This window comes from Coffea arabica, chromosome 9e (assembly GCF_036785885.1).
Source record: "Coffea arabica cultivar ET-39 chromosome 9e, Coffea Arabica ET-39 HiFi, whole genome shotgun sequence".
NCBI lineage: Eukaryota > Viridiplantae > Streptophyta > Magnoliopsida > Gentianales > Rubiaceae > Coffea > Coffea arabica.
In genome coordinates, this window is record NC_092327.1 from 38,204,150 (window position 1) to 38,231,989 (window position 27,840).

General features: G+C 37.3%; 5 protein-coding genes and 1 long non-coding RNA gene across 11 annotated transcripts; 5 read left to right on the forward strand and 1 right to left on the reverse strand.

The window, feature by feature from the left end:
* The first annotated feature begins 4,128 nt into the window (after positions 1–4,128).
* LOC140014825 (uncharacterized) lies at positions 4,129–5,313 on the forward strand. Its single transcript, XR_011821525.1, has 2 exons — positions 4,129–4,373; positions 4,464–5,313. It is a non-coding gene; the product is annotated as an uncharacterized lncRNA (long non-coding RNA).
* Positions 5,314–6,110: 797 nt separating this feature from the next.
* Positions 6,111–10,650, forward strand: LOC113709296 (mitochondrial hydrolase YKR070W). Of its 5 annotated transcripts, none has more exons than XM_072066439.1 (12): positions 6,111–6,259; positions 6,356–6,480; positions 6,910–6,945; positions 7,248–7,321; positions 7,666–7,706; positions 7,794–7,862; positions 7,978–8,176; positions 9,027–9,122; positions 9,242–9,309; positions 9,464–9,674; positions 9,787–9,870; positions 10,321–10,650. In XM_072066439.1, exons 1-12 carry the CDS (start codon positions 6,129–6,131, stop codon positions 10,378–10,380), a joined length of 1,194 nt encoding a protein of 397 aa, XP_071922540.1. In that variant the 5' UTR covers positions 6,111–6,128; the 3' UTR covers positions 10,381–10,650. The 5 variants fall into 5 exon arrangements, with proteins under 5 accessions (XP_071922540.1, XP_071922542.1, XP_071922539.1 ...); XM_072066441.1 differs by having other exon boundaries at positions 6,359–6,480; XM_072066438.1 differs by having other exon boundaries at positions 6,111–6,480; positions 10,281–10,650.
* A 567-nt stretch (positions 10,651–11,217) lies between these two features.
* On the forward strand, positions 11,218–18,139 carry LOC113710200 (large ribosomal subunit protein uL10c-like). Of its 2 annotated transcripts, none has more exons than XM_072066412.1 (2): positions 11,218–12,039; positions 14,168–18,139. In XM_072066412.1, the coding sequence occupies exon 1, from the start codon at positions 11,282–11,284 to the stop codon at positions 11,984–11,986; it is 705 nt and encodes a 234-aa protein (XP_071922513.1). In that variant the 5' UTR covers positions 11,218–11,281; the 3' UTR covers positions 11,987–12,039; positions 14,168–18,139. The 2 variants fall into 2 exon arrangements, with proteins under 2 accessions (XP_071922513.1, XP_071922514.1); XM_072066413.1 differs by lacking the exon at positions 14,168–18,139 and adding an exon at positions 12,197–12,312.
* LOC113710199 (alkane hydroxylase MAH1-like) lies at positions 14,205–15,101 on the forward strand. The gene has a single exon (XM_072065819.1). The coding sequence runs from the start codon at positions 14,205–14,207 to the stop codon at positions 15,099–15,101; it is 897 nt and encodes a 298-aa protein (XP_071921920.1).
* Positions 16,253–20,886, reverse strand: LOC113710198 (leucine aminopeptidase). The gene is made up of 4 exons (XM_027233069.2): positions 19,570–20,886; positions 18,347–18,580; positions 17,828–18,154; positions 16,253–16,676 (listed from the first exon to the last, which is right to left on the reverse strand). The coding sequence occupies exons 1-4, from the start codon at positions 20,797–20,799 to the stop codon at positions 16,380–16,382; spliced, it is 2,088 nt and encodes a 695-aa protein (XP_027088870.1). The 5' UTR covers positions 20,800–20,886; the 3' UTR covers positions 16,253–16,379.
* A 2,111-nt stretch (positions 20,887–22,997) lies between these two features.
* On the forward strand, positions 22,998–27,824 carry LOC113710503 (protein TONNEAU 1a). Its single transcript, XM_027233550.2, has 8 exons — positions 22,998–23,346; positions 24,199–24,331; positions 24,683–24,771; positions 24,862–24,984; positions 25,947–26,080; positions 26,174–26,199; positions 26,280–26,436; positions 27,579–27,824. Exons 1-8 carry the CDS (start codon positions 23,260–23,262, stop codon positions 27,628–27,630), a joined length of 801 nt encoding a protein of 266 aa, XP_027089351.1. The 5' UTR covers positions 22,998–23,259; the 3' UTR covers positions 27,631–27,824.
* Positions 27,825–27,840: the final 16 nt, after the last annotated feature.

Sequence of the window (27,840 nt, forward strand, 5' to 3'; positions counted from 1 at the left end):
AATAGTCTATTATTTCTCATGGTTGATGCATGTACTAAATCTTTTAAACCGAAACAATAAAAAATGCTTCTATTTACTAATCTATATATATTATTCATCAGGGGAAGCTTTATCGATTCCCTTTGTTTGAACAGAAACACCATTGTCTGAAACCTTTTGACTAAGAAAAATTCTTGTGTTGATTAAAGCTCCCATACTATATCCCCATATTCTCAAACCTGCACCAAACATAACTACCTCCGGAGTTGCATGTCTGGTGCTAGCTGTATGTATATATAAAACTATAAAACTGATTCTCTTGTCAGTTTTTTCACCAACACAATCATCTACTACTACAAGATTCTTCAGAACCTATTCTCTTCTCTCGTTAATCACCCCACCAAAAAGTAAAACAGAACCCCCCCCCCCCCCCCCCCAAAGAATTTGATTTCTTTCCTTAAGGGTGTAATCAATTAATATCGTGCAAGAGACAAAGTTGAGAAAATATATGGATACCTGGGTGATGGAAGGTGAAGGAAGTGACGAGTCAGAGAAACCCAAAACGAAGCTTCCTCCGGAGAGAGGACAGATCAAAGCAAGGATATTTAGAGGATTGGTGAAGAAAGTGGTGGCTGTCGCAAGGATGGGAAGAAACGAAGGTAGCAATAGAAGTTCAGCATCGATATCACCTCCTGCTAGCTCCTACAATTCAGATGCCCGTTCAGAATATTAATGCTTGGATTGCTTGTTTCCGTCAGAAAATATTGTCGTTTTCTATGATCACATTTCCCTATCACCTTTTTCCCTCACATATATCAAATCGCTACAGTAATTTTTCCATGAAAAATGATGGAAAATGCAATCCAAACACAACTTTTGACTTTATTATCTCTTTCACCCTTTTCGGTTTTTTTTTTTGAAGGGAGTTCATCACCCTATGGTAAATGTTTGAATTTTTTTTAATATATTTACACAGTCGATGAATGCTTTCGTATGGATAGGTCTTTCCCCTGTATGTACCGTGACCTTGATGGCTTGAAGAAGTATTTTTATTTGTTTCTGCTAACCCAATCTAGGGTAACGTTATACTTTGCAGATGTGGTCGTTGTTTTTTTTTTTTTTTTGGCTGTTCAACCAACTTAGTACTTAATTTTTTCCCCTCGAACCTATGAGGAAAAGCTAAAGGATTGGCTCTACTTTGTACCCCTAAAGTTAGATAAAAATTTGGGGAAATCCAATCTTGTAGATCTAGCTATCCAAATTTTGTTACGTTTTCAATACTTGAATTGGTAAGGTGATGTATTGAATTTTGAACCATTAGATCTACATAGACCGGATCTGTCCAAGTGTTTGATCTAAACTTATATTACTTTTTTAATTTCCATCTTCAACTTCAATTTTGAAAATTTTGCACCCTAAATTCTCATATTTGGACACTTTGTATCCTAAACTATTGAGATTGCTGCATTTAAGTCCAATGAATAACAATAATGTTAGCAAAATTAAAGGCGTAGAGAGCATTACAAATTAATAATAATGTACTGCAAGTTGTCAAAAGAAACCAAGGTAATTGCAACTAGAACAGAACAAAACATTGTCATGCTAACAAAATTCACAAATTCGAAAGAAAGAATTTTCTTTTGAATACAACTAACATTAATTAACGTTCATGCGTGCATGTGATAACTTGTAAAATCATTGGATATAAAGCAATTTATTCACCATTAATTAAGCAGCATCATTATGTAAGAGAAAAAGAGAATTAAGGATGTTGTAGGATTCCTACGGGTTATGTCAGATTAAATATTTGTGAATTTTGTTAGGCAAAGCAATACTCTAAATTAATCAATCGATTTTCTCTCAACGATTTTGCTAGCCTAATAGTTTTCAATTAATAAACATGGCGGTTGAGGTTGCTGAAGATGGAGCCTTAGGTCTCTGATTCGAACCTTGTTGCCAGCAAGTCGTGGAGGGTAGGGAATAGTCTGCGGGATCCACTCCCTGCGGGACACCTAAAAAAAAAACATGGGGCATAAACTAATAAGGATCCATATTTCACCATAATATTTTTATTTCTCCTTCCTTTTCCCTAAAATCTGTTCTTTTACAGTAAAATACATCTAAGTTTTAGGTTCATGAAGCAGACACAAAATTTCTTCAATTCCTCTGCATGATCACCTCATTCAAGATACTAAAAGCTCTACCAAAACGACATCCATAAATTCGGGTGGCCACATAAATTCAACCGTAACCTTATAGGAGAACAGGTCAATAACATTGTGGGTTATAAGTTATAACCAAATGCGTGGGCGATTAAGGGAATTCAACCTTCTGCTTTGAGTTCAATGAGGCTATTGACCTTTTCTTATTACGCATCATAATCATCAAATAGAAAGTCACAAATTACTTAATTAAGCAGACCCATAAAAAAGGATGTCCCTGGTTTGAGAGACAAATTCCTGGTTAATGTGCTTGTGAGACAAATTCTTCGTTTCAATTCAAGGGGATTTAAACTTGGTTTGAGAGTCGAACCAAAATCTCATGATCAATTAGTTAATATTGGGTCTTGAGGACTTGATTCTTCTTCAATTATGGTTCAACAAATACATGAGGAATGAATTAAGTGTATAGTTTACTTCAAAATTTTGAAAATATGGCCTATAGGAATGAATTAAGTGTATAGTTTACATTAGGTTATTTGAAGCAGCGACTAAAGAAATCAACAATGCATAAACAGAAGATTAAGGGGTTACATGATCCAACATTTTGACTTATTATACTATATATTTATAGTTGGTTGGGTAGGTTTGAAATTGAATGCCTTGCATCTTCTATATCACTCTAATCTTTCAATTATCTGGAGTATGTCCTGTCTCTTAATCTGTAAGAAATTTGCTTAGCCTTGTACTAACTACGTAGATTGAAAAATAACGATAGATACTTTTTGTTTTCAAGCAACAAGGATAGATTAGGATAGACGTGCAAGTGTGAACTCCAATTTCAAAGGGTCCATTGATTGAATCAGTTTTTATGTATCTGGTTATCCATCACCCTTCTGCCACACAATCATACAGACGCAATCATTTTTCATGTCTTTCCTATTACTCATAATTTCCTTGATTTTTTTTTTTTTTGGGGTGTGAACACAAAATTTGGTCCAAACAATTTATCCTCCGACAACTACGTCAACTGAACCTAGCTGGATTGGACCACAGCGTCGTGGTTTAAGACAAACAACCATAGCAAGCCGGTCAAATTGGCACCAAGTTGGATGTTACCTCAAATTTTCAATTTTCACGAAACAAATATTCCAAAAGGGATAAAAGAAAAACGGCGATCTAATTGGCCAAAATGGAAATTTACACCGAAAATAAGAAGAAAAATGAGAAGGTAACATAAACAAAAATAGATGGCCATAGGGATGGCAGCGGGTCGGGTACCTTTAAAAATCTCTTTTACCAAACTCTAATTCACGTATTTAAATCTGGCACCAAATCCTACCGGATAACCTTGTGGGTTTGGCTCTCATTACCAATCCCTCTCATTTCGAATTCAGATTACCTCTGAATAATTCAAAATTAGAGAGTCACCTTTTTGTCAAACTAAAATCAATGCACATCTTGTTAAATCAACAAGCCATTCTTAGATGGGCAGTATTAGGACATTCTTAATTATAATTCAATTAAGGTGGATATCTAGTTAAAAAATGTCTTTTTTTTTTTTGAGTTAGAAGCAAATAGCAGGGAGAGAGACTCTGATCAAGTACACATGGTATCGAATTTTACCCTACCACTGTCATCCCTTCACAGGCAGCATAAGGACATCCGTAATTATAATCCAATTAAGGGGGTATTTAGTTAAAAAAAAATTGTCATTTCCTTATATTAGAAGCAAATCGCGAGAGAGAGAGCAGACAACGTTTGACAAAATCTGAGAAGAGTCTGAGCCAACCACAACATCACTGAAGAAAAAGTTAAAAAAGAGAAGTACTAGAAGGCAAACGTAACAGGAGGGCATTGAGAAATTAGTATTTGTTTAATTGCGTTCACACCTGGTGGAATTCATGGTAAAACTCCAAATATTTTTAAGCTTATCCGCTTATATATATATACGTACGAGAAGAAGAGGAGCACTAGACACCAGAGACACCAGGTAGATCCATCCCAAGTCACGCCCTCACCACGCAGAGCGACTACCCTCCTTCCTTCTTCCACGTATCTTCTTCTTGACTTCTTCACTGTCATTTGACACTACGATCATTCAAATTTACAACTTCATTACTGTCAAGGTTGGCTCAGTCGCCAAACAAAACCAAGATCTTCAGCATTCCACCTATATTATAAAGCTAAAGACCACCCTCTTTTACGTAAAGCTTCAATTTTTCTTCATCTGTGGTACTGTGAGGATTCAACATTTTCTCAATTTGTGATTAATAGCCCAAAACTCTGCCCTGAAAGTTCCCTACTAATTCCATCTTGCACCAGCTTCTCAGGTGAAATGGAGAATGAAGGAGCTAAAGACGTGAAACAATGCAACAAGCTGGAGAAACAACAGGTTGCTCATCCGCCTAAGAGGGGCCAGATCAAGGCCAAAATAGTCGGGGACTTGGCCGAGTCCGTCAGCAACATGTCCAAGGCATTGCGTTTATTTCACTCCCGAGATAGCAAGGGTGATCATGACAAGACCTCTGCTTCAGCCTCTGCTAGCTCATCACCACCACCAAATTTCACTGATTCAGCACGTTGAATTTCTCATCGTGCCGGGATTTTATTGTTATTGACGAGGCGCTTATATATGACTTCTGGTCACTAGCTAACCCACAGATTTCTGGATTGTTGCGATTTGTTTTTGGTAGGAAGGATCATTCTCCCTTAATGATCCGTTAATCTTGTTTTCGAGCTGATTAATATAGGGTAACATAATTTTTTATAGGAGCAAATTATCTAGATAGCCACTGAACTTTTTGAATAGTTGAGTTTTAGCCATTCAACTATTAATAGAGTGTTTTATTTTTTTCATTGAACTATTAAATGTATAAATTTTGGGTCATTTCGTCTGATTCCATTATTAACTCTGGCAGATCTAAGCACGATTTTATGAGATATTAGATCTGTCAGAGTTAACGATGGAATGATCCAAAATTTATATATTTAATAGTTTAATGTAAAAAAAATTCTATTAATAATTGAATGGTTAAAACTCAATCTTTTAAAAAGTTCAGTGGCTATCTGTATAATTTGCTCTATTTCATAGCTATCCATGTAGTGTCTTTTTTTCAAAGGTGTAAAGTTGGTGCCGTTGGTTGATTATGATTCTTCTTGATTTCTCATTGCAGATTTGGCCACTTCCTTTTTATTTCATTACATTTTTTTAGAATTTTTTTTTTTTTGGGTCCTAAATATAAGTACCCTGTAAGCAGCTAATGTTCATGGGCATGTTTTGTCCGTGACAATAATCAGAGTTGAAACTATCCAAAATTTAAAGATATTTTTGCATGGTCACTACTTATAAATGTATTAGTGATTCTAAGTTCTCGTTGGACCGCTTGCTTTCAACTGATAACTAGTTTTGAGTATGGTCAAACCTTATTCCTACTGTCATCACAATGATGAATGATCAAATCAAATTCAGCCCAAATTCTTGACAGAAGATAAATAACAAGTACCGAAGAGCAAAACGTAAACGGCCTTCAATTTCACTTTTAGTTATCTTTCCTTTTCATTTGAGAGTTTTGAGAGTCTTGATCCGCGTTTAAAGACAATGCAAAACTTCAACCAGTTTTTGTGCCCAGCTGATAGTGGAAAGTTCAATTTGGACTGAAGTCGAAAGTTGCGCAAAGCTTTTTCTTTTTTTTTTTTCTTATTTTTTGGTGGTCTAAACCCACTTTTTTTATATTGAAATTTTTTTAGTGTGAATCGGAGATTTCGAATTTAAGATCTCTCACTTACACTCCCTCCTCTCGTAACATCGACACATTCCTCTCCTAAGGTTTAAATCCGCTTATCTAAATGTTGTTGATCCAAAAGAAAAGGCTTTCTTGGCCCATGAGGACTTGGCTCGAACTGCATGCATGTGCTTTTTGATTGCAGGCCCATTTAAGTTGATCCTACAGTTAGAAGAAATTAGAGTTAACCAATCAAATCCCAGAAATGAGGTTCAGATTTCAACCGCCAATTCAACTGTCGTCATCAGGACATCATCTCCTTCCACTTCCAACTCCTCCGCCATTTTTGTCATCATCACCATCTCTCTCCACCTGCTCAATCTCCCATCACCACCGGTTAATGTTCTCCACATTTTTACTGCTTGGTACTACTACTCCTATGACTCTGGAGAAAACAGCTGTGAATTTGTTGTCGTTTTGGAATTGTCACAGCAGCAGCAGCAGATGCACAAGTTCATTTGGAATAGCGTTTGATATAGATGGAGTCATCCTCCGCGGCCAAAACCCCATTGGAAATTCTCCCGCCGCTCTTAAAAGATTGTATCATGATTATTCTGGTAAAACAAAATTGCCTTCTACTTTCTTACTTCTTCCCCGTCTTTTTTGAATTAGTTTTCTTGAATTTTCTTTCAATTCTGCTTTTGGAACTATTAGCTTTATACATTTTGCTTACAGTCCAAAGTGCCATCGAATATTACGGAATTTTGACAATTTGTGGAAAGAGAGCCCATTTTTTTATTTATGTGGAAAAATATATCTTCTCATTTGAGGTGGCCTTTTCTCTCCTCTATCATCTCCCCAGAATGCATATCAACTTTCTTTTTACACTGCTTAAAAACAATCAAATCATACAAAATTTGGATTTTTTTTTTGAAAAATTCCATGTCACATCAGTCATGATGAAGACTAGTACCTGTTTTGCTTCCCACCGTTTTTATGCTAATGCTTTAATGATGTAATGAAGCTGATAACTGCTTCTATTTCAGGGAACTTGAAGATCCCCTTTCTGTTTCTCACAAATGGTGAGTATTTTGGGATTCTTTTTCTTTTTCTTTTTTTTTATTTAACCTGAGCATTCAGCTGTTTTAGATAAGTGTGGATGTAAGATGATAGGAACAAATTTGAAGCGATTCTTCAAGTTAAAAGCTCTCCACAAAGAGGAACCATAAGATGAAATATCTGACTTCAATGCAATAATGTCAAAGTAGTTCTGAGTACTCATGATTGATGTGCATAATGAATTTTCCTGTAATGACACACAGTCTTTTACATGGTGCTGCATAAGTGTCAATTGGGTAAATGATCCATTTATTTGGCTTTGTAGGAGGTGGCACCCCAGAGTCTAGAAGAGCCTTTGAGATGAGTCAACTCCTAGGCGTCAAAATTTTACCATCTCAAGTAATCTTTGAACAATTTTCCGCTGTCACCATGGATTAGATGTTTATTTTTCTATTCATTTTGCATGATGTTGTGAATTGGAAGTCATTATAGTGTCAAAGTGGGGCAAGCTCCCTGTTCAGTTTTGTACCTTGCGGATTTACAATGTATAGATGAATAATTTACTTTTTCATTTTAAATTGATTAAGCTTATATGAAGTGGTAATATTAATTGCTCTCATGACTGTCTTTCTCTTCTGCTCCTTTTTGGCATGTTCATATATCCATGCATTTTTTTCTGGTTTTCTTGGTGAAATCCACTTTTTTCGCCATGGAAAAGCTTTCTATATTGACATTCGATACAGGTTGTACAGGGGCATTCATGTTTTAGAAGCTTGCTGAAAAGGTAGATATGTAATTCACTGAGCTTCACTTCGTTTAGCTTTCCCGCACATTCCCTTCATTTGTATCTCGCATTCTCCTATTTTTCCAGGTTCAAAAATGATTTCATTGTTGCAACTGGAAAAGGGGAACCTGAACTGGTGATGTCTGAGTATGGTTTCAGGAAAGTTGTAGCATCATATTTCAACATGATGCTTTCGTATTTTAGTATCCAATGCAGTCCGGATTTTTTTATATCGGCTCAATTAAATTGGTCTATAATTTGAAAATATGTCCAGAAATGTTATCTCACTGGACGACTATGCATCATACTTTGATAACATTGATCCTGTAGCTCAGTACAAAAGCTGGAAGGTTAAGCAGGAATCAAATATGCTACCATTTTCAATGAAGTCAATTCAAGATGTTTCCCTCGACAGAGTAAAGGCTGCATTTATTGTTAGTGATCCTGTTGACTGGGGGAGAGATATTCAGGTGTATGATCAATTTTCTTTCTAGATATGGATTGCATGTGTACCTTTTGCCCCTCGGCTACTTATAACTGTAATTGTATGAGCAGATTATATTTTAACTTGATTTCTATTGCAGTGAATTGATAGATATGACTGCATTATCATGTTAAATTTTCTGCTAGAGCCTACGCTACTAACTATATAATCATGCAATGAATAGTTTTGAGTTTGTACCAAGCAATGAATCATGACTGGAAGTGTAAATATGGTCATAATAACAAGTACCAGTGACACTTAAGCTGAGGAATTTAATGCCTCCAGAATGGTTTTTGTTCAATATGATTGCAAAGGATAGCTTGGCCACACCAGAGTAGTAATGGCCCCAGCTTCAATCCATTGCAAGGATTACAAGGCTATCTTTGCTATTAGCTGCTTAAATCACCTAATGATCTTATGTGGTGATGAAGATGGAAAAGGAAGAAAAAAGAGATGACAGAAGTTCTAATCTAGTCAGGAAGGGAACATCAAGGCAAGAAACAAAGCATGGATACTTCAGACACCAAAAATTTTCTTGTAATTTCTTTCCAGTGACAAGTCATAAGCCTTGCTTTCGCTTTGTCTTTTTCCTGTCGAATACTGCATTGCTCACTTATGCCAACGGATACGTTAAAATATAGACAAAATAAGATGTGATGCAACTATAGCTAAACACGGCTAGTTTTGAGATACACGAGTCTTTGTTCTTTACCTTTACATTGGTTATTCTTTCTTCAATCTTTTCCTGTAGTCGCTGTTTTCCTTGTTTGATGTTTCTCATAAGTAGCAAAAATTTGAGTCGTTACTCCTTGTGGGTCTACTAATTGATGCATTAGGTCCTTTGTGACATTTTATCCTCTCGAGGTCTTCTTGGAGGGGAGGAAGAACATCAGCCACCGCTATTTTTTGCTGCTGATGATCTTCAATATCAGGTAACTGATTGCCTTCATGTGATGTTTGCTTTTAGTTATGTTCGAAAGGTTACTCCTGTCGCTGTAGATAGTCTTTCCTTTCACTAAGGAGATACTGATAATGCATTAATCTAGGACAGGCTGCATTTCCTTCCGAGCGTCTTGGCATAGGTGCATTCAGAATTGCCCTTGAAAGTGTCTTCAACAGGTGAGCGTAGAGAACCTGCTGTCAAGTAGTAGTAGTTTTTAAGTACTTGTCCAGAGAACCTGAAGACATCCTCACCAATGCAATTTGGATCAGAATTTCTTTTTTTTTTTTCATTATATGATACGAAAACTCATTAAGTACGTGTTCCGTGCAGAATTCACGACATGCCGCTGGAGTGTACAGTTTTTGGGAAGCCAAATCCATTTGTTTTTAGGAATGCTGAAGCTATATTAAGGCATATTTGGGCATTCTCATGTCATGGTAATGCCATTAGGCCGGAAGATGAAGACTCGTCGTCACATTCTTTTACGACCCTCTATATGATTGGTGACAATCCTTTAGTAGACATCAAAGGGGCATTACAGGTTTGTTTCTGTAACAGTACTCTCTAATCTCAGCTATGCAAAAATTGATGTTTGAAATCAAGTGACATTGGTCTCTCTTCTCAGTTCTTTTCTTTACCCTTTGAATTCTCAGGCAGGACATCCTTGGTTTTCAATTTTGACTAGAACAGGTGTATTTAGGCAAACGGAAAATCATGCTGAATATCCAGCTGATGTGGTAAGTCTGATGATGATACATTCAATAGATGATGAGCTAAATCGTTTTGCTGGCTTTTGGAACAGACTGTTACGGGACACTTGACACGAAAATTAACATCTACAATCATTATTTTGATATGATGAACTACAATGTGCAAAAACTCTTGTTTTGGTACACTAGTCAATAAGGATAAAGATTGAGTGCCTGAATTATACAACCTCAATTATAATTTACCAGCTTAATGGCCCCAGAGATCTTCCAATAAACCCTGAATATTCATCTGAAGTTCAGCTTACCTTTTGCTGTTTATCCTTTTTGGTTTCTTTGACAACATTAAGAATACATCCACCATGAACCAAATTGGTGAACTGTTTCGTTCAAAAGATAAGCAAATACTTCAACTGTGACCCAGTCATTCTCCTGTGCAGTTGCCGACTATGTGTGAATTTTGATTGATTGGCTACACAGGTGGTTGATACAGTGGCAGAGGCGGTTGATTTCATTTTGGAAAGAGAGAGTGCTCCTTAGTTGGAAGCCAAAGTTTGATACTTTGCCCAATCCATATTCTTCAGCACGTTCTTTACCTTCCAGTTCAGTGCAGCAGACTTTGCATTCACGATTATCAATTCAGACCACAAACTATTCTCCACTCAGTCCCTGTGGAATACTTGCAATTGAATTTTGATACCATAAGCAGTTGTCGTACACTTCTGCTCACAGTTCAGCTCATGGGAACTAAGCTGTGCTGTGCACCAGCATTTTGATCCGATAACTTTGTGTTTTTACTGTTTTCTGTCATACGTATCTATATATGGTCTCTCCAGGATGCGAAAATAATCTGTGCAAGTCAATTCTTGCAGTCAATAACGACACTTGTAGTTGTAGGACGTTTTCAGCAAAGGCAAACCAATAAAATTTCAGAACGAAAGTAGTTTTTTATCTCTTAAGTTAAATAGCTTCAGAAATATGAAGTTTATTCAAGATATAATTGCAGGAACAAAAAGAATTTAAAATTTCCCGAGTCTTAGATGTAACTATTATTTTCTAAAAATTTAGGAGAAAATAATATTAGTACTTTTCGTGCCTTCTTTTGCATTAGATGAAGTTTAAGAAGTAATTGAGGTTTTTTGAGAAGCGCTAATATCACTAATATCATTTTCCAAATTGACTTGAACAGGATTGGATCAATTTCAAGAAACAAGTTTTGAAAAGTTAAGGAAATTGTGCTAAAGTTGGATGAATAGGACAGTACTAATTCATATAAAAGTTTGGGGTAAATCATGAAAAATGGTAAGAATTGATTCGTTAAACGCAGCCGTTTCAGGCCCCTACCTCCAACCAAAAGAAAGGATAAGGTGAACGAACAATCTCAGACCCGAAACATTACTGGAGCGCTTCAGCAACAAAAAGGCCACAAATCCCTCTGGAAATGGAGGCCAATCTCTTCACCTTACCTTCTTCCAGACCCCCAACACCCACCCTCCCATCCAATTCCCACAAGGTTTCTCTAAAATCCCACTTCAGAAACCCCTTCCTCACCACGCACCACCACCACTGCCGCCGCCCAAAGTTCGCACCTTTAACGATCCGCTCAGCCATCAGCAGAACCAAGAAAGAAGAAACTGTTGAATCAGTCAAACTACAGCTTCAAGGTTGCTATCTCATCGCTGGCATTGGCTATAAAGGCTTCACCGTCAAACAATTTCAAGAACTTAGAAGGCAACTCCCAGAATCCTCGAAACTTCTCGTTGCTAAAAACACTCTTGTTTATAAAGCCATTGAAGGTACTCAGTGGGAAGCACTGAAGCCATGCATGAAGGGAATGAATGCCTGGTTATTTGTCCATAGTGAAGAAATCCCAACTGCAATAAAGCCTTACAGGGAGTTTCAGAGGGAGAAAAAGTTGGAAGGGAATGATTTTACTGGGGCTGTTTTTGAAGGGAAGTTTTATGGGCCTGAGGAGTTTAAGGCCTTGGAATCTTTGCCATCAAGAGCTGAAATTTATGCTAAGATTCTGGGATCGCTCAAGGGTCCTGCATCTGCTGTTGTTGGAACTTTGCAGGCCCCTGCTAGGAATTTGGTTATGACGCTACAGGCTTATGTGAAGAAGTTGGAGGAGGAGGGTGGCAGTTGAGGAGAATAGTTGGTTGCTCTTCTTGTTTTGCTATTGGCTGTAATGCCTGCCCTGTAAGTTTTGTTAATTAGACTTCATTTTTTCATCAAATTCAAGTGGGAAAGCTTGTAGTTTATATCTCTTCTGACACAACTTGATGAAGATTTTTATAGGCTGATTATCCTGAATTTGTTTCTTTGGTTTTTGACTAGAGTGATACTCTTTAATCAGGTTCATCTAGAGTGTCATTTTTGGGAGAAACTTTTGTTCCAGATGAGTAGTTTCAACTGTTGTGACAATGTCGTTGATGATTCTGAATGAGATGCAACCTTAGTGAGGTTTGGATATGTCGACTAGGTATGTAGGTGGGTGATCATATATTTCTGTCGTAAAATTGACTCATTACTAATTGATTAATCTCCAAATAATGATGCTGTGGGACAAGAATATCGTGTGGTAAAAAGCTGGGGTGTTGTTATTTAATGATTTAATGATTGCTTTGGTCCTTTAATCTGAGTCAGACATAGCTATGCGTTATGTGATACTAATGAATTGCAGCGTCGGAATTGTTTTTGAGAATCGCATCTTAGTAGAGTTGTTAATTTGATGTAATTTTTATAAATTATGAAGGGCTGCATTTGATTGAAGGTTTCTTGGCATACAAATACTTTAGAGCCTTCAGGGGTAACAATTAGGTTTCTAACTGACAACCAGACTCCCTTCAAGCTGATTCTCTTAATTTGTATGGGTTCCAGCAACATTTGAGGATATCAAACCATTACCCCATTTTCATATGATTTCAATGCATGAGAGTTTCTGTATTACATGAAGAGTCCCTAATTATGCAGCAAGTATTAGGAACCGCAGAAAAATTATGATCAGGTTATAACCAAGTCCAGATTCTGTGACTGAGAGAGAGTTGCCAAAGCTAGTGATAGGCAATTTGGATATGCCTACTACAACCTGACTTAATACTTGAGCCACCTCATCCCTCACTTCCTGTCTTGCTTTCTGCTCCATCATGGGCAACCCTCCTTCCCCCCAAAATTACACAAATTTTCTGATCAAACATCTTTGAGACATGGTATTCTGAGACATGATTTATTGTTACTTTCTTGAGTCATTCTTACTATTGACTTGCCATTGATGTAGAGGAAATGTTGTTTGTGTTGCTGGCGATGTACCTTGACCGCCACACACTCTGCTGAATTTCATTTTTAGCTTAGAAGCATCTTCCAAGATGAACAGAAGCTTCTTGTATCAATCAACTCGGTATCCAGTTTTTTCTTAATCAGGAAACTTGAAGCTCAGGTTCATTTGGGGATTGGTATGTTTCATCTCCATTGGGGAGATAGTGTATGGGAACCACAAGACATTGAGAGTGGGTACTGGTATTTTATTCTCAGACAAGTACATTTTCTCAAAGGATTCTAGTAGCATAACAAACTCTGTAACTTTCCCTCAATCTTGTATCGCTTGGTACTCTTTGAGTATTTGCGAAAGTGTCTAAACAATCACCCCGAAGTGTTTAAAAATGAGGGGGTGGTAATACCTAATAAAATACAGGAATTATCTGGGATCTCATAATTTAGTATCAACCCCAGAACACGTACCAAACACGGGCAATTGGACTCGTACCTCCAACTTTCTTGAAGAAAATTGATACCTGTAATCACTTTCAGATTTTAGTCTAATCTTTTACTGATTCTTAGTGAGCGAGCAATCTGTCAGTTACATATTGATGTAATTGCTTGTGATATATTGCAAACGCTATATAATTTGTTTATATTATGTGAAACCTGAATCAAGAGATACCGAATAAAGTCTGAATATAGTTGATGTATGCACTCACAACGTAAAATTGAAAAGTTGCAAGTCCTACCAACATATTACATCATACAGCAAAAGTCACAACTTCCCCTCTTTTCTGTGTACCTGAAAGTCATGTCAATAGCATTCCTAAAACCTCTTCAGAAGAGATATGGCGCCTTACAAGCACAAAATACAACCAAGGCCACATTGCATTTGTTAACTTCTTCAGGCACTGAACAGAAAATCGTCCTTTTAGATGCCTGTCCTTCTTATAGCTACGTGCTTGAAAAATGCCCCATATAAGAAGCCTCGAGGGACGGCATTGAATAACCTCTTTAACTCATGAAGTAATCCATCTACATTCTGATGGCTATCATTCTATACCCTCAGATTCTCTGTGTGGTCGTCTACTTTCTTTTTGCGTGCTATGGGTATTGGAGGAGGAGAAGGAGAGAAAACCTCAATTCCCTTTAACTGGCCGGTTATTGGCATGATGCCAGACCTGTTCCTAAATGTACACCGCACCCAGGATTATATAACCGAGATTTTGCAAGAAAGTGGAGGCACATTTGAGTTTAAAGGTCCTTGGTTTGCAAATATGGATATGCTGGTCACCAGCGATTCTGCTAACGTCAACTACATATTGAGTAAAAACTTCTCAAACTTTCAAAAGGGTCCTGAGTTTGAAAAGATGTTTGACATTCTAGGAGAGGGGATCTTCAATGCTGAATGCGAATCTTGGGACAGCCAAAGGAAAACAATCATGCCACTAATTAATCACCAGGGATTCCAGAAGTTTGTGGGAATAACTAGCTGGAACAAGTTGGAGAAAGGGCTGATCCCTGTCCTGGAGCATGCGGCCAAGTCAGGTATGGAGGTGGACTTGCAACAACTATTTGCCAAGTTTACCTTTGACACCACTTGCATATTAGTATTGGGTCATGATCCTGCTTCACTCGGTATTGACTTGCCAGAAAGTCCATTAGGAAATACCTTAGCTGATGCCGAGGAAGCAGTCTTTTACAGACATGTGGTACCCAGAACTTGCTGGAAGATTCAGAGGTGGCTTCAAATTGGTGCGGAAAAGAAGTTAACTAAAGCTCGGGAGAACCTTCATCAATTTTTAGCTACCAACATCTCATCTAAGTCTGAAAACTTGGAAGATATAAACCAAACTGCGATTTTGCAAGATGGAGGAGGCCTTGACTTGTTAGCAAGGTACATGAAAGCAGCCAGAGTTCTCAAAGAAGAGAATAGAACATCTGATAATAGTGTCTCAAAAAATTTGGAGAGACGCTTTACTCACTTTAATCTTTGCGGGTAAAGATACCATTGGTGCAGGTCTCACTTGGTTCTTTTGGCTCCCTGCTTCAAATCCTATTGAAGAAAATATGGTTTGAAAAGAGATACTGAGTAACTTACAGGTAAAAGAAGGAAGGTGGCAGTTTTCCAACCTAGAAGAGATGAAGAAACTGGTTTATCTGCACGGCGCATTATGTGAATCACTTCGCCTGTTCCCTCCGGTTGCAATGCAGCACAGAGCTCCAGTCAAGCCTGATATTCTTCCAAGCAGTCACCGCATGAATCCTAATACCAAGACGCTGTTGTCTTTCTATGAGATGGGCAGGATGGAAACAATCTGGGGCAAATACTGCTTGGAATTCAAACCACATATGGATTTCAGAGCAAGTAGGCATTACACATGAACCATCTTTCAAGTTTACAGCATTCAATGCAGGACCTAGGAGTTGCAAGGGCAAGGAAATTTCTTTCATCCAAATGAAAATTGTTGCAGTAGCCCTTCTCTGTCGTTTCCACTTTCAAATCTTGGAAGGACATCAAACTGTTCCAGGTAATTCTGTGATACTTCATATGAGACATGGACTGAAATTGAAGGTTTCCACAAGAAGCGTTTGATAGCCCATATAGAATTGGCATATTTACTGTTTTTGGGCAAAAGAGACGATGTTCCTAGAACTAATGCTATAGTGCCTTGTATGTTTCTCTTTTAGTGTTATACTTCTATGAAAAACTACATCACTGCAAGAGGAACAGGACCCTTGCTATATCCAGAACCACAAACAAATATCAAATACATGAGAAAGAGATAGAGTTAGTAGAACATGCTATTCTTTAGCTAAAGAAAATTATGGAAATTGATGATTAAGACATTAAATGAAGAAGAGTCAAGGTCTCAGTTACCAAAACAATCTAACTTCATATAATTATGTTAACAATCTAAGTCAGCTCCTTCGTACAAACCAGCCCCTTACTCATTAAATGGGTTAAAGAAGTAAAAGGATGATAGAAGTCCCCAAGTAAAGCTTCCAAGCTTCTGCATGACTGTTTTAAGTTCACAACTTTGCAGCTAAAGGCCTCCAAAAAGGTCTTGGTTTATGAATATGGGAATTATCAAAGGAACAAACTTACCAATAAAACCTGTACAAAAATCCAGTAGTTAGAAAGAAATCTAGATCAACAAAAGCACCCAGAAGGATGATTTAGCTTTTAAGCATTTAAGGCACCAGCACGTAAGATACCAGACATCAAAAGTTACATCAGAAATTAGATTAGTGCATATTGTTCGAACATATATGCTATTTTACACGTATTTTCCCAGGATGGTCTCAACCACTCCCTGAGCTATTGGATGGTAGCAATCTCGAGCTTCTGAGAACACCCTCTTCGCAAAAATTTTCTCTTCATCCTTTCCAGCACCTTGAACAAGAGCAGTATAAAGTGGGCGAAGGTACTTCATCCTCCCAACTTCTTTTAGAGTTTTCTCCACCTCACCAAAATAGTCTCTGCACTTGGATGCAATCGCCAGCTGAAGAAAAGCAACCTTGACCTCATAGTCTTTTGATTCTGAAAGCCTATAGCGAGCATCCAAAGCTAAAGCCTGTGCAACAACCGCAAATTGAAAGACAAAACCAACTTTACAATCTTAATTCTTCATCACAAAATGCTGTTATTTCTCACCTGAAACTATCAATTAAGCATATCCTTTTAACTCATAAAGCCAAGGCTTTGGTGTTATGTATCTTGATAAGAAGGGCAGAAACAAAGCATTGGGAAGTACCAAATAGCATAAAGGAACCAAACTGTAGCCAAAGAAATAGATAAATGCTTATTTAGAGTCAATTGGACACTTTCTCAAGTTGAACAGATACACTAACGCCACAAAGAGGCCTATTCTTCACAAGAGCAATAACTTCATCCTCTTAACCGCTTGTATCAAGCTCTCCTAAAAGCTACCGCATCTTTGAATGGTAGCAGTGAAAAACTACAGCTAATTGAGAGAAAACTCTACTTGTAGTTCATCTCTTTCCAGATGTACAAATGTAAGATTCAAGATCTTTTTTAGGCCAGAATTAAGCCGTAAGTCATCTCAAACCTGTCAACATCTAATTTCTTTCAAGGCTAGAAAAGTTGAGAACCAATTTGAACATATTAAATTAGTTGATCAATCAAAAATATAGAAAGATCTGTTGAGCTTGGAGGTCAATCAAAGGATTGTCATTTATCAACAACAGTAAGAAACAAATTTTTCTAACGTCTGAGAAAATGTAGCAACCAATTTAAATCTGCTTCTGCTTATCCAAGCCCAAAAGCAATTAACAAAGTCAATAATTTCAACAGACTCCAAACTCAGAAACACATGGTGGAATTGAAGGATCAAATGATACCTACCAGTTCTTTTATACATTCCATACAACACAAGGCTAGCATACACAAAAAGTTGAAAGATACAAAACATTAAGATATCTCCATGAGGATCAAATGATACCTACCAGTTTTTTAATACATTCCATACAACAAAAGGCTAGTATAAACAAAAAGTTAAAGGATACAAAACATTAAGATATCCCCATGAGACCAACAAAGCAATTGAAAAGTATTAAGGCTCATCCTGTATGCTATTTATTAACTACCAGGAATGATTTCCAAGTAAATGAAACATAGATAAGTAAAAGAAAAGATACAAAGACAGGTCTAGGAAACAACAATAAAAAATAATTACCACAGATTTTCTATTCCAAAAGAACTTACTTGTGAAGCTTCAACATATTTAGGCAGGTTCTCAAGGTAAAGCTCCCACTCTTGTCCATGCCAGTCGGCAACTTCATCCTCCCTCGGCATCCTGCCTAGTTTAAACTCATTAGCCAGTGACACAATCTTTGTATAGATACTGGAAACTGGCTCCATGGCGTCAGGTGGGATGCCAATACCTTCTGTCCATAGTTTTAAATCAATCTGATTCTCAATTCCAGGTACGTTAGCTTTTAAGAAATTGAGAAACGTGTCTGTATCAATAGATTGGAACTTGAAGGTTGCAATGTACTTTTTGATGAATTCATCAAATGCAGGTCTTCCAATCTGAATTTGGGAAAACAAAAATCTATTAAACTGCTAATAACTTCAGATGAAGTCCCTCTTATTAATTAAAGTAAATAGATTGGCAGTGGTAATATTTTCCACGTGAAGAAAGAAATTAGACTGATAAAAAGAAACATCCGTTAGTCAACAATTAACAGCCTTGAAGGCATAGGGAAAAACTGGCATATACACCTGTCTCTCAATACGCCACAAAAACTGGAAACCTTTCTCATATGGAATCTCAGAATATATTTCATCTGGATCCACACCTTCTTGGTTCGTTTTCAGCTTTGTAAACTCCATGTTATCCTTGAATCTCTCAACTGCATCGACAAGCCCCTTCCAACCAATTCCAATATTCAGTGCAGCTCTGTCTTCCCCCTGCACAGCTTCCACTATTCGCCGCTCCGCGTAAGTGGTAAAACCCTATAAACATGTAAATTTTGTGATGAATTAAATCTATGCAAAATTCAAGCAAGTACAAGAAATCCTTTGCCTGTCCACTTCTTTCATATAGAAGCATCCAACATGACAAGGACAATCATTGTTCTACTCCTAACTACAAAAAGAAAATCCATATACAATACAGATACACATTAATGCACATAAAAGTGACTTTCTCAACTACAGAATTGTGTAGTTCCAGGGGAAAACCTTCAAGAAGCAGCTTAAAAAATAGATAGGATCCTTTAATAATTTACTCCATGAGAGTTCAATACCATCACTTATAGTACATCTTTTCAAGGCATTAAAAGGTGAGAGCTATTTTATTTTGGTTTAAGTCATTCTAGTACTCCTACTAAAGATGTCCACTACCCCCCTGTACCATTTCTGCTACATTAACAATTCTTCCACCGATCTACACAGCCATCAGAAATGAATTACAACCAACTCCAGTTGGAGGAGGTACAAGACCTAAAGAGGGCACCAACCTAATCTTTCATAGTCAGATAACTCAAGAAAGAACATCAATTTAGCAAAGACTTGCAAAAGAAATACAGAAAACATTCGTGGTGATTTTGTTCTTGTTGATATGTAATATTACCGTCATAAGTCTCTTGTAAAAAACAAAGTATTAATCAATTTAACTGCAAATTCCTCATTCAACAGTTAATTTAAGATCATCCACAAGGATGCCACCAATTCCTTGTAATCACAGGCTTTGTGGAAATTCAATAGGAAACTGTGACAAACCACACTTTCATAGCCCTAACAAAAAACAACACTGATAAGAGCAGTTTAAGGTTGTAAACCATTTGCTGAAATCAAAAATAGAACACGATAATCTAGATTATATCTGTTAACTTATCCGTGGAATTACTACCATTTCAGGAAATATCTCTGCTGACTCACATCACAACATAAGCAAGGCCTCAATCAATTGTTCCTTAGTCTATATTCTAAAGATTAGATACCTCATTCAACCAGAAATGTTCATTGGTCTTGTTAGTAATCAAGTTTCCCGTCCAGCTATGAGCAAGTTCATGAGCCACCACCTGCGCCCCAGTGGCATCACCCTTGATGACAGTGGGTGTCAAGAACACCATCCGCGGATTCTCCATCCCACCATAAGGAAAACTCGGGGGCAGCACCAACAAATCGAACCTCTCCCAGTCATAAGGCCCAAAAAGTTTCTCCCCAACCCTGATCATATCCTCTGTCCCAGCAAACTCCCTAGCAGCAGCATCCAACACTGCTGGAGCCGCCTCCGAATACACCCTCGAGCGTGGTCCCACATCCCTGAACCCCAACTCTCCAACAGCAAAAGCAAACAAATAAGGCGGTATAGGCTGCTCCATCAAAAAATCGTCCACAACCCTATCATCCCCACACCAGAGAGAATCATCACAAGCTCCCCTAGCCTCACCAGACCCGACAACAGGGGCCCGCCTATCAACATGTCTCGCGGACATAACAGCGAACAGTTGGCGGGGGATATTCAACTTAGCATCATAACGAATGCGGGCAGCAGGGGTATCCTGGCAAGGGAAAATAGACCTAGCATGGATGGACTGGCACTGGGTATAAACAAAAGGAAAGGCTTTATTAAATGTTTGCGGGGGCGAAAGCCACTGAAGGGCTGAGCTAGAAGCTGAGGTTTTGGAGATGATGATGACTTGGGAGTGATTGGAGAGGGTGATGATGAGGGACTGGCCGAAAACAGGATGAGGGATTGGTGGGGTGAGGGTAAAGGGGAGTGGGGTGAGGGTGGTGGGATCAAGAACTGAGGTTATGGAGAGGGAGCGGGTGTCAAGCGTGAAAGGGCCAGAGTGGGTGGTAGGGAGGGAGATGAGGGTGGAGGCGAGGATGGTGGATGATGGGAAGTCAAAGTAGAGAGAAAGGGAGATGTGGGTTGTGAGGGGGTGAGTCGAGTCTGTGAAGGAGTGAGGATCAACGGGTGCCATGGGAGAAGAAGGGGGAATTGAGAAGAATTTATCGACTGAGACTGAGGGCTCTGCGGAGGCTGTTGGGGGTGGCGGGCCGGCAGTTTTGTCGGTGGAAAGGTTGCGGAGAATCTGACAGAGGAATAATGGGAGTGAGGTTGTCCTGTTGCTGCGTCTGCTCTGCTGGCGTTGGAGTGGAGCACTGAATAGGGTTTTAAATTTGGAGGGAGAGGGGAAGAGGTGAATAAAGGTCAAAAGCATAGATTTTCAGCGTCGGGCTGTACGATGTTGGTGACTTTCCTTCGTGGGGCTGTACTTGTCTTTGTGTTGGTGGCCCTGGCAGTGGCCGGCAGCAATAAGGATAACAAAAACCTAAATAAATGAAGAATAATGCCAAATCGAACCCTTGAGGAAAAGATTTAATCCTATTAGAAAATAACGAGGTCCAAAAGATTTATTCTTGACATCTAACCATTTGTTCATTGTTTTCTTGATCATTGGATCACCGTTTGATTGTCATAATGGAAAAAAGTTAAGGATTGGAGTTGAAATTGTGGATTATTTCCAATGTAAAACATGTATGCACTAAAAGATCAATGGTCCCAAAAAAAAATTGCACAAAGTGTAGATTGTGGACACTATTTTGATGGGAGAGGCGATAAATTCATATCCTTTTTTTAAGGCTTGTTTTTAGTTGATTATTTTAACTGATTATATGTTTTAATTTTAATTTTTTAAAAATAAAAAAGTTAAAATTTATAATTGCACAAAGAGTAACTTTTGCAAAGTCATTATAAACTGATTTTGGTTGATTACAGATTATTCTCTATAATCACTTTTCATAATTAGATTTTACAAAATCTAAAGTAAACGAAAATATGGCCATAACTTTCAATGCTAATGTCCAATTCACCAATGCATGAAAGGTGTTTGTTAATTTAAGATGGATGAAAGAGTATGCATTTATTCTTGCTTTTTGATGATTCCAAGTGTAGCATTTTGTATTAATGTATTCCATTTGATAGCTATAGTAAGTATAGTTTTAAAATATAAGACATGGCCAAAGCTTGGCAACTTACAAGAGGGAGAGAAATGATATATATACATGTACATAGATACATGCACGTGCACGCGCGCGCATACACATATATATATATATAATGTAAAAAACTTAATCATATACATATATCTTACTTTGTTTGTCCCAAATTATCCATATTGATGACATTTTGAGTCATATTTCCTTGGTTTAGTGGTAAGAAAGTGCTCCTACAAAGTTAATAGTTCAAGTTTTTTTTGTCTTTTGTTCTTTTTAATATAAGTCAGAAATCTCAAATCTCAGAATCTTTCACTTACACTTTTTCCCTCTAAATTAATAGTTCAAGTTGCATTACTATAATACGAAATTAGTATCATTTATGTGTTATCACGAATAATTATTGCTAATGAGAAAATTCATTCAAAACCTTAAACCTCAATATACATCCTTAAACTTACATATAAAAACTAATGATGGTGTGAAGTGTAACATTGGGGTTATGTCATGGACCAAAAAGTATGGAGTCTTTTCACCAACGGGGAGAAAAAAAAAAAGTTTTGGTTATAATAAATGTCATGTGCATTCATTGGGAAAACTGTTTAAGTACTTTGTTAGAGTAATAATTTTGTTACACTTCATGGGCCTTAAATTAGAATTGGATACCTCGCGAGTAGTCCGACCGGTAGGAGTATACAAAATTGAAAAATTTCGATTTATCGTTCGAGTTTGAATTAAATTCTAAATTTTTGAAATCCATATTTCGGAATTCAGAACTAAAACCTAGTTTTTCGATTTCGAATTATACTAATTTGGTTTGAATTCGGTTATAGGATTTTTCAAATTCGATTTCGATTTCGAATTCGGAATTTCTATTTTGATTTCAAATTCGTTTTTCATATACATATATATAATATTTTATATATATGTAATATAACATTTATATAATAATAAAAATTTTTATATTCATGATTTCGATGAAATCGGAATTTACCGAATTCCAAATTGAATTCAGAGTTAATGAATTCGAAATTGAATTCGATCGAAAATTCTGATGCCAAAATTTCAAATTCAAATTTTCGAATTATTGATTTCGAATCCGATTCACACCCTTACCGATTGGTTCCGTAGCCTAATAGTTATTAGTGTATTTTTGGGACAAAGCTCTATATAATTTTAGGTGATTTTTTTTTTTTGTCAAAAATATAATTTTAGGTGATTAGTCTGGCGTAAAGGCTGGATATCTTAAGTGAAAAAAAAAATAGAATTGGGGACCAGGAATGTAATTCGGACTGGGCTGTAAGTCCTAGAATATGGAATATGGAGCATTTGGTAAATGGGGTTCGGGTATGAAATGAGAAAAGTCGGGCCCGGGTTATTATTAGTGCCTTCAAATCTAACAAAACACAATCCATTTTCCCCCACTGCTTCTCTTCATTCCTCTCCTCTTTCATCTTGACTGGCTTCCACTCGCCAAAAACCGAAGCCTGGAGCAGGAGCAGCAGCTCAACCCCTGAAAATCTAAAGCCTCTTTTCCCCCATGGTTATCGAGTTGAGTTGAGCAGAGCAGAAATCTGCTTGGAAAGAGGGCAAATTTGAATTTTATTAGCTGCCTTTATACAATTGAATTCGAAAGTTAGACGAGAAGACTAGAATACGCCACATTTTCAGTCGGTGACGGGAAAATGGATGATTATGCAAGAGAAATGATGGACCTCAAGACCCTTGTCACTCGAACCCTAGAAAAGAAAGGCGTCCTCGCCAAGATCCGAGTATATTATCTCCTTTCTTTTCCTTTTCTTTTTTTTTTCATAATTTATCCACAGAAGATAGTTTGCTTATTCATGTGATATTTATTTTTAACAATTCTGTTGAAATCTCTTCAATTTGCTCCTGTGCCTGTAGAGATGAGATAATCATTTACCTTTGACATGTACTTTATAGATTTAATGCGGCCCAAAAATCCATGACAGATCGGAGTGCAAAATTTGAAACACAAAAATAGGGGTCCCCGCCCCCCACCACCCACCATTTTTTTGAGCGATTTACTCGTTTCTGTTTCTCATCGGTATTTTTATTTTTGGGTTTAGAAGCAAGATGAATTAAGCAAGGTAAGTCCAATGTAGTGCTTTTGGAGCGTTGCATTGTCATACGATACAGCAAAACTCCACTGTTCAAGGGGAAAAACAAGGAGAATGGTGGAGGATACTGGTATTTGAGGGATGCGCAATACTGATTATGATTTTTCTGTTTCGTGGTGAAATTGTGCCAGTAAATAGTGGGGAAAGAATTGAGTGAAATTCAATTATTTAGTTGTATTTTGGGTAAATTTTTAAGCTTGATAAGCTAGTCTATAAAGGGGCTCTGGTTTTTGGAGATGCAATGTTGTAACACAAAACTCAAAGCTGCAAGCTTTTCTTTGTTTTAGATAGGTGTCTAGGGAACTTCAGGAAATTATAACTTGGAGTATTTTTTTATATTGAAGGTATTTAATTTGATGAATGAGAATACTAATTGCAATTACTTGTTTCCTTTACATTTTATTCCTTCTTGTGGTGTTTGCTCGTGAAGGGAGATGCAAAGAGTAGCTTTATTTGCTGATTGTACTTCATTTGTTACGCTAGGCTGAACTGAGAGCAAGTGTTTTTGAGGCAATTGAAGAGGAAGATAGGGCCATTGAGAAGGATGAAGGTTTGCCTGCCGCACTGTTGGGTAGCTGCAATGAGCGTGCTAAACAGCTCCATAATTCTCCTTCAGGTTCTTGCTTCATGCTGTTGCTTTGATATTTCTCACTTCTCACAATGGCTAACCTTCCATTCCTTGTTCTTGCCTTGGGATGTTGCTGTAATTTGTTGTTTTGATGGTTTAGCAAAATGTTTTATCATTGATGATGAACATAAGAATCGATCATTGTTATCTAATTTCTTAAGCTGAATGTGTAGAAATTATTACTTTGGAAGTAACCTGACATTATTCTAGGACTGATGTATTTTCTAGAATTTTAAACTGTAAATATATGATTTACTCACATAAACATATCATGCGATCTTTACAGAGACAGTTCGTTTTCTAACATCCTTTTCCCTTTAATATATGTCCTAAATGCAGGAAGGCTACTAACTGCCCTAATATGTGAATATTTGGATTGGGCTTCACTAAGCCACAGTCTGAAAGTTTACTTGCCAGAGTGCAATTTGGTAAGTTAAATACTTCTCTTATTGTATGTTGTGAAATTTTCAGGTCTTTCATTTTCTTATTGTTTTAGCTTATTGATCTTTTAATTACAGCCAAAGGATTCTTGGAAATCTGAATTGAAAGAGTTCAGTAGCAAGAATGGATATGATATTAACAGGAATGGAGATAGTGGTCCTTTGCTTTTAGATGTTCTTGAAGGATTTTTGAAGTACGAGGTATGATACCGTTTCATCCTTTAATTATGCTCATCTATATTTTACAGAATATCTTCCATACTCTTTTGCCTGCTTCATTTTTTTAATCAGTAAATCATCTAAATCTTCTAGGCAAGCAGGACTTATAACGTTCTTGTTCTATTATTTCTTTTACTTGTTATATGATCATCAAATTCAGTTAAATGCAATAATATGCTTGCCGAGTAATTTACCTTTCTAAGTAGCTATTACAATGACTGCCCATTTATAGCCCTTGTAGACCATATGACTACCCATTTATAGCCCTTGTAGACCATGCATCAATATCGTTTTGTACCTCTCCATATCATTTGAATTATGATTTGATGGATCATCAGATCTTGATTAAGTAGTAGGTTTTCTCGTATTAGTTGTTGTATGCAAATGAAGGAAGAGATCATTAATCACTTGTTCTATATGCTTTCTGGACGTTCAAGGACTACAACGCAGCTTGCTACTTTTCTAGTTGTTGAATCAGTTGTCTCTTTGAAATATGAATTGTATGTGTTTGTTGATGCAAGGGAATCCTGGTTACTCTTTGCAGAGTTCTTCAGTCAGTATTGCATTCTACCAGCACTGCGTATATTTTAGACATGTATATTTTTTAATTTATTGTTAGTCTGAGACTGAAATTCTTTAGTTGTTGTGTAACCTGCCTAGTATAGAATTTTGGAATTCAGTGTTCTTTGTCTGTTTTTTTGGAGCATCTCTAAGGCAAGTCTTACTTTAGTATGAGATTCTGCAACTTGAATATGGTGCTATACCAATGTTTGATCTTCAGATTTTGGGCTTAGATGAATTCAGATTGCCACAGTTGGTTTTCTCAATTAGTAAATCACATTTTTTTTTCTGTGCCTGACAGTCTTTATTTTTGCTTTTGCTCTAGTCTGATTTTTCAGATGATGTTGCAACTTTAAATCTCAGATCTGATGCATTTTTTGCAGAATTTGTCTCAAGCGAGGGGTATGGGAAGGAGACTAACCATGCCAGATGCAGAATCTTTGTCCAGCTTAGAGACTAGAAATACTAGGAGACCTTCTTCCTCATCAGTAGCTGGTGGCATACCTCCTTTGGGAAGGTGCATTACTCTCAATTTCTTTTGTTCTTTTGTTCTTCTTACTCTGTTCTTTGTGGCTCATAACTAGCTTAATCCTTCTCAATGCTGTTGCAGGCCGCTTCCTTCTTCCCAGGCATCTGGTGAGTTGCCAACATATGTAACATTGGTTCCATAATATCTGTTAAAATTTTGTATTTCTCTAATGTACTTTAGATTTCAGATAGAAGAGCTGGGACATCCATGTCTGGCTACAGGAAAGATGAATACAATTGGAGATATGATGGTGATGAGCTCCCAGAAGAGGTTGTCCGTGCATCAGCTGCCTTAGAGAACCTTCAGTTGGATAGAAAAGCTCGGAACCTAACCTCATCTTGGCGGTTTGTTTCTTTACTCAGTTGAATTCTTTTAGAAATTTTCCCTGCCAGAAAGTATATTTTGTGCGAGTGAACTGTTAGCATTTTAGTGGACTGTAACTATTTCTTTTGAATAGCATAGGTGCATGTTCGTTCACATACTTGGCTTCATATGGGGAGAAAGGAAGACTCTGCTAGAAAAAATTTCTTTCTTGGTGTTTGCTGTGTTCATAAAGAAATAATTCTTGATCAAAAAGGGGCAAGAAATATTATTGTAGTCTTCTTTGAGGACCAATGTGCTTGTCGACTTTGTCAGAAGCTTGCTCTCGACTAATTGCACATATTAAATATGTTTTCTATGGCAGTTTAAGAGTGTGTGTGTAGAGAGAGAGGGGGAACTGGAAACACCAAAAGTGCTCTTCTGTTCAAGTGGTTATGTTAGGGCTGGGTTTGTATGAGAGAGAGGGAGAATTCGAAACTAAACTGATGGGGCACATAGTAAATATCTTGGATTGCAGTGAGAGAGAGAGAGAGAGACAGACAGACAGAGAGAGAGAGGGAGAGGGAGAGGGAGGGAGAATTGGAAACACCAAAAGTGGTATTTTGTTGAAGTGGTTATGCACAAGGAGGGGGGAGAGAGAGAGAGAGATGTAAAGATTCTCCCTTTGTTCAAATGGAAATCTGGTAGTGCTATCGTCAGTTCATGTTGACATATTACACAGAGGCTTGATGGTTTTGACTGTTAAGTTTTGCTTTTTGTCATGGTAGGTTAGAATGTTCTAGTGTACCATGTTTGCTGCTAATAAATGTCTTGAATCAGTACAGTGAGTGCATCTTATGCAGTCCTCCCACCAAAACAAAATAAAATAAAAATAAAAAAGAAAAAAGAAAAACAATATCTCCCCCCCTTAGGTTGTTGATAAGAGGTCAGAATGTTCCAGTGTACCATGTTTGCTGCTAACACATATCTTTAATCAGTAGTGGGACTTGTAGTTTAATGGTATGCCTAGGTTAGATTTGGTTATTTTCTATCTCAGCTTGAAGTTTATCTGGCAACTTTATACCCATGTGGTTGTGTTTGCCTGGAGTTCTTTTAGTTTGAAACCGCTCCGTTGCTTTTCTCTGTGGCATTTGTCTCAACTTGGATTTTTGGGACTTTGATGCAGGCATGCAGGTGATGGAATATCTGAAGATGATGGCAGGACAGACCCGATGTAGCTGCTATGGTCTTTGAATTACTTAATATTTTGGGTGGATTTATTCTTCATCCATCTGTAATTTAGGTCATGGGACGGGTAGTGTTGTGATGTAATGTAATAGTATTATATTATATACATATCTGTGCGTCCTCTGGTGATTTGTGTGATTTCATTCTTCTTCCTGTTTTCCAATTTAAGATTTTTTCTTTAAAATTTTTATGCTGTTGGT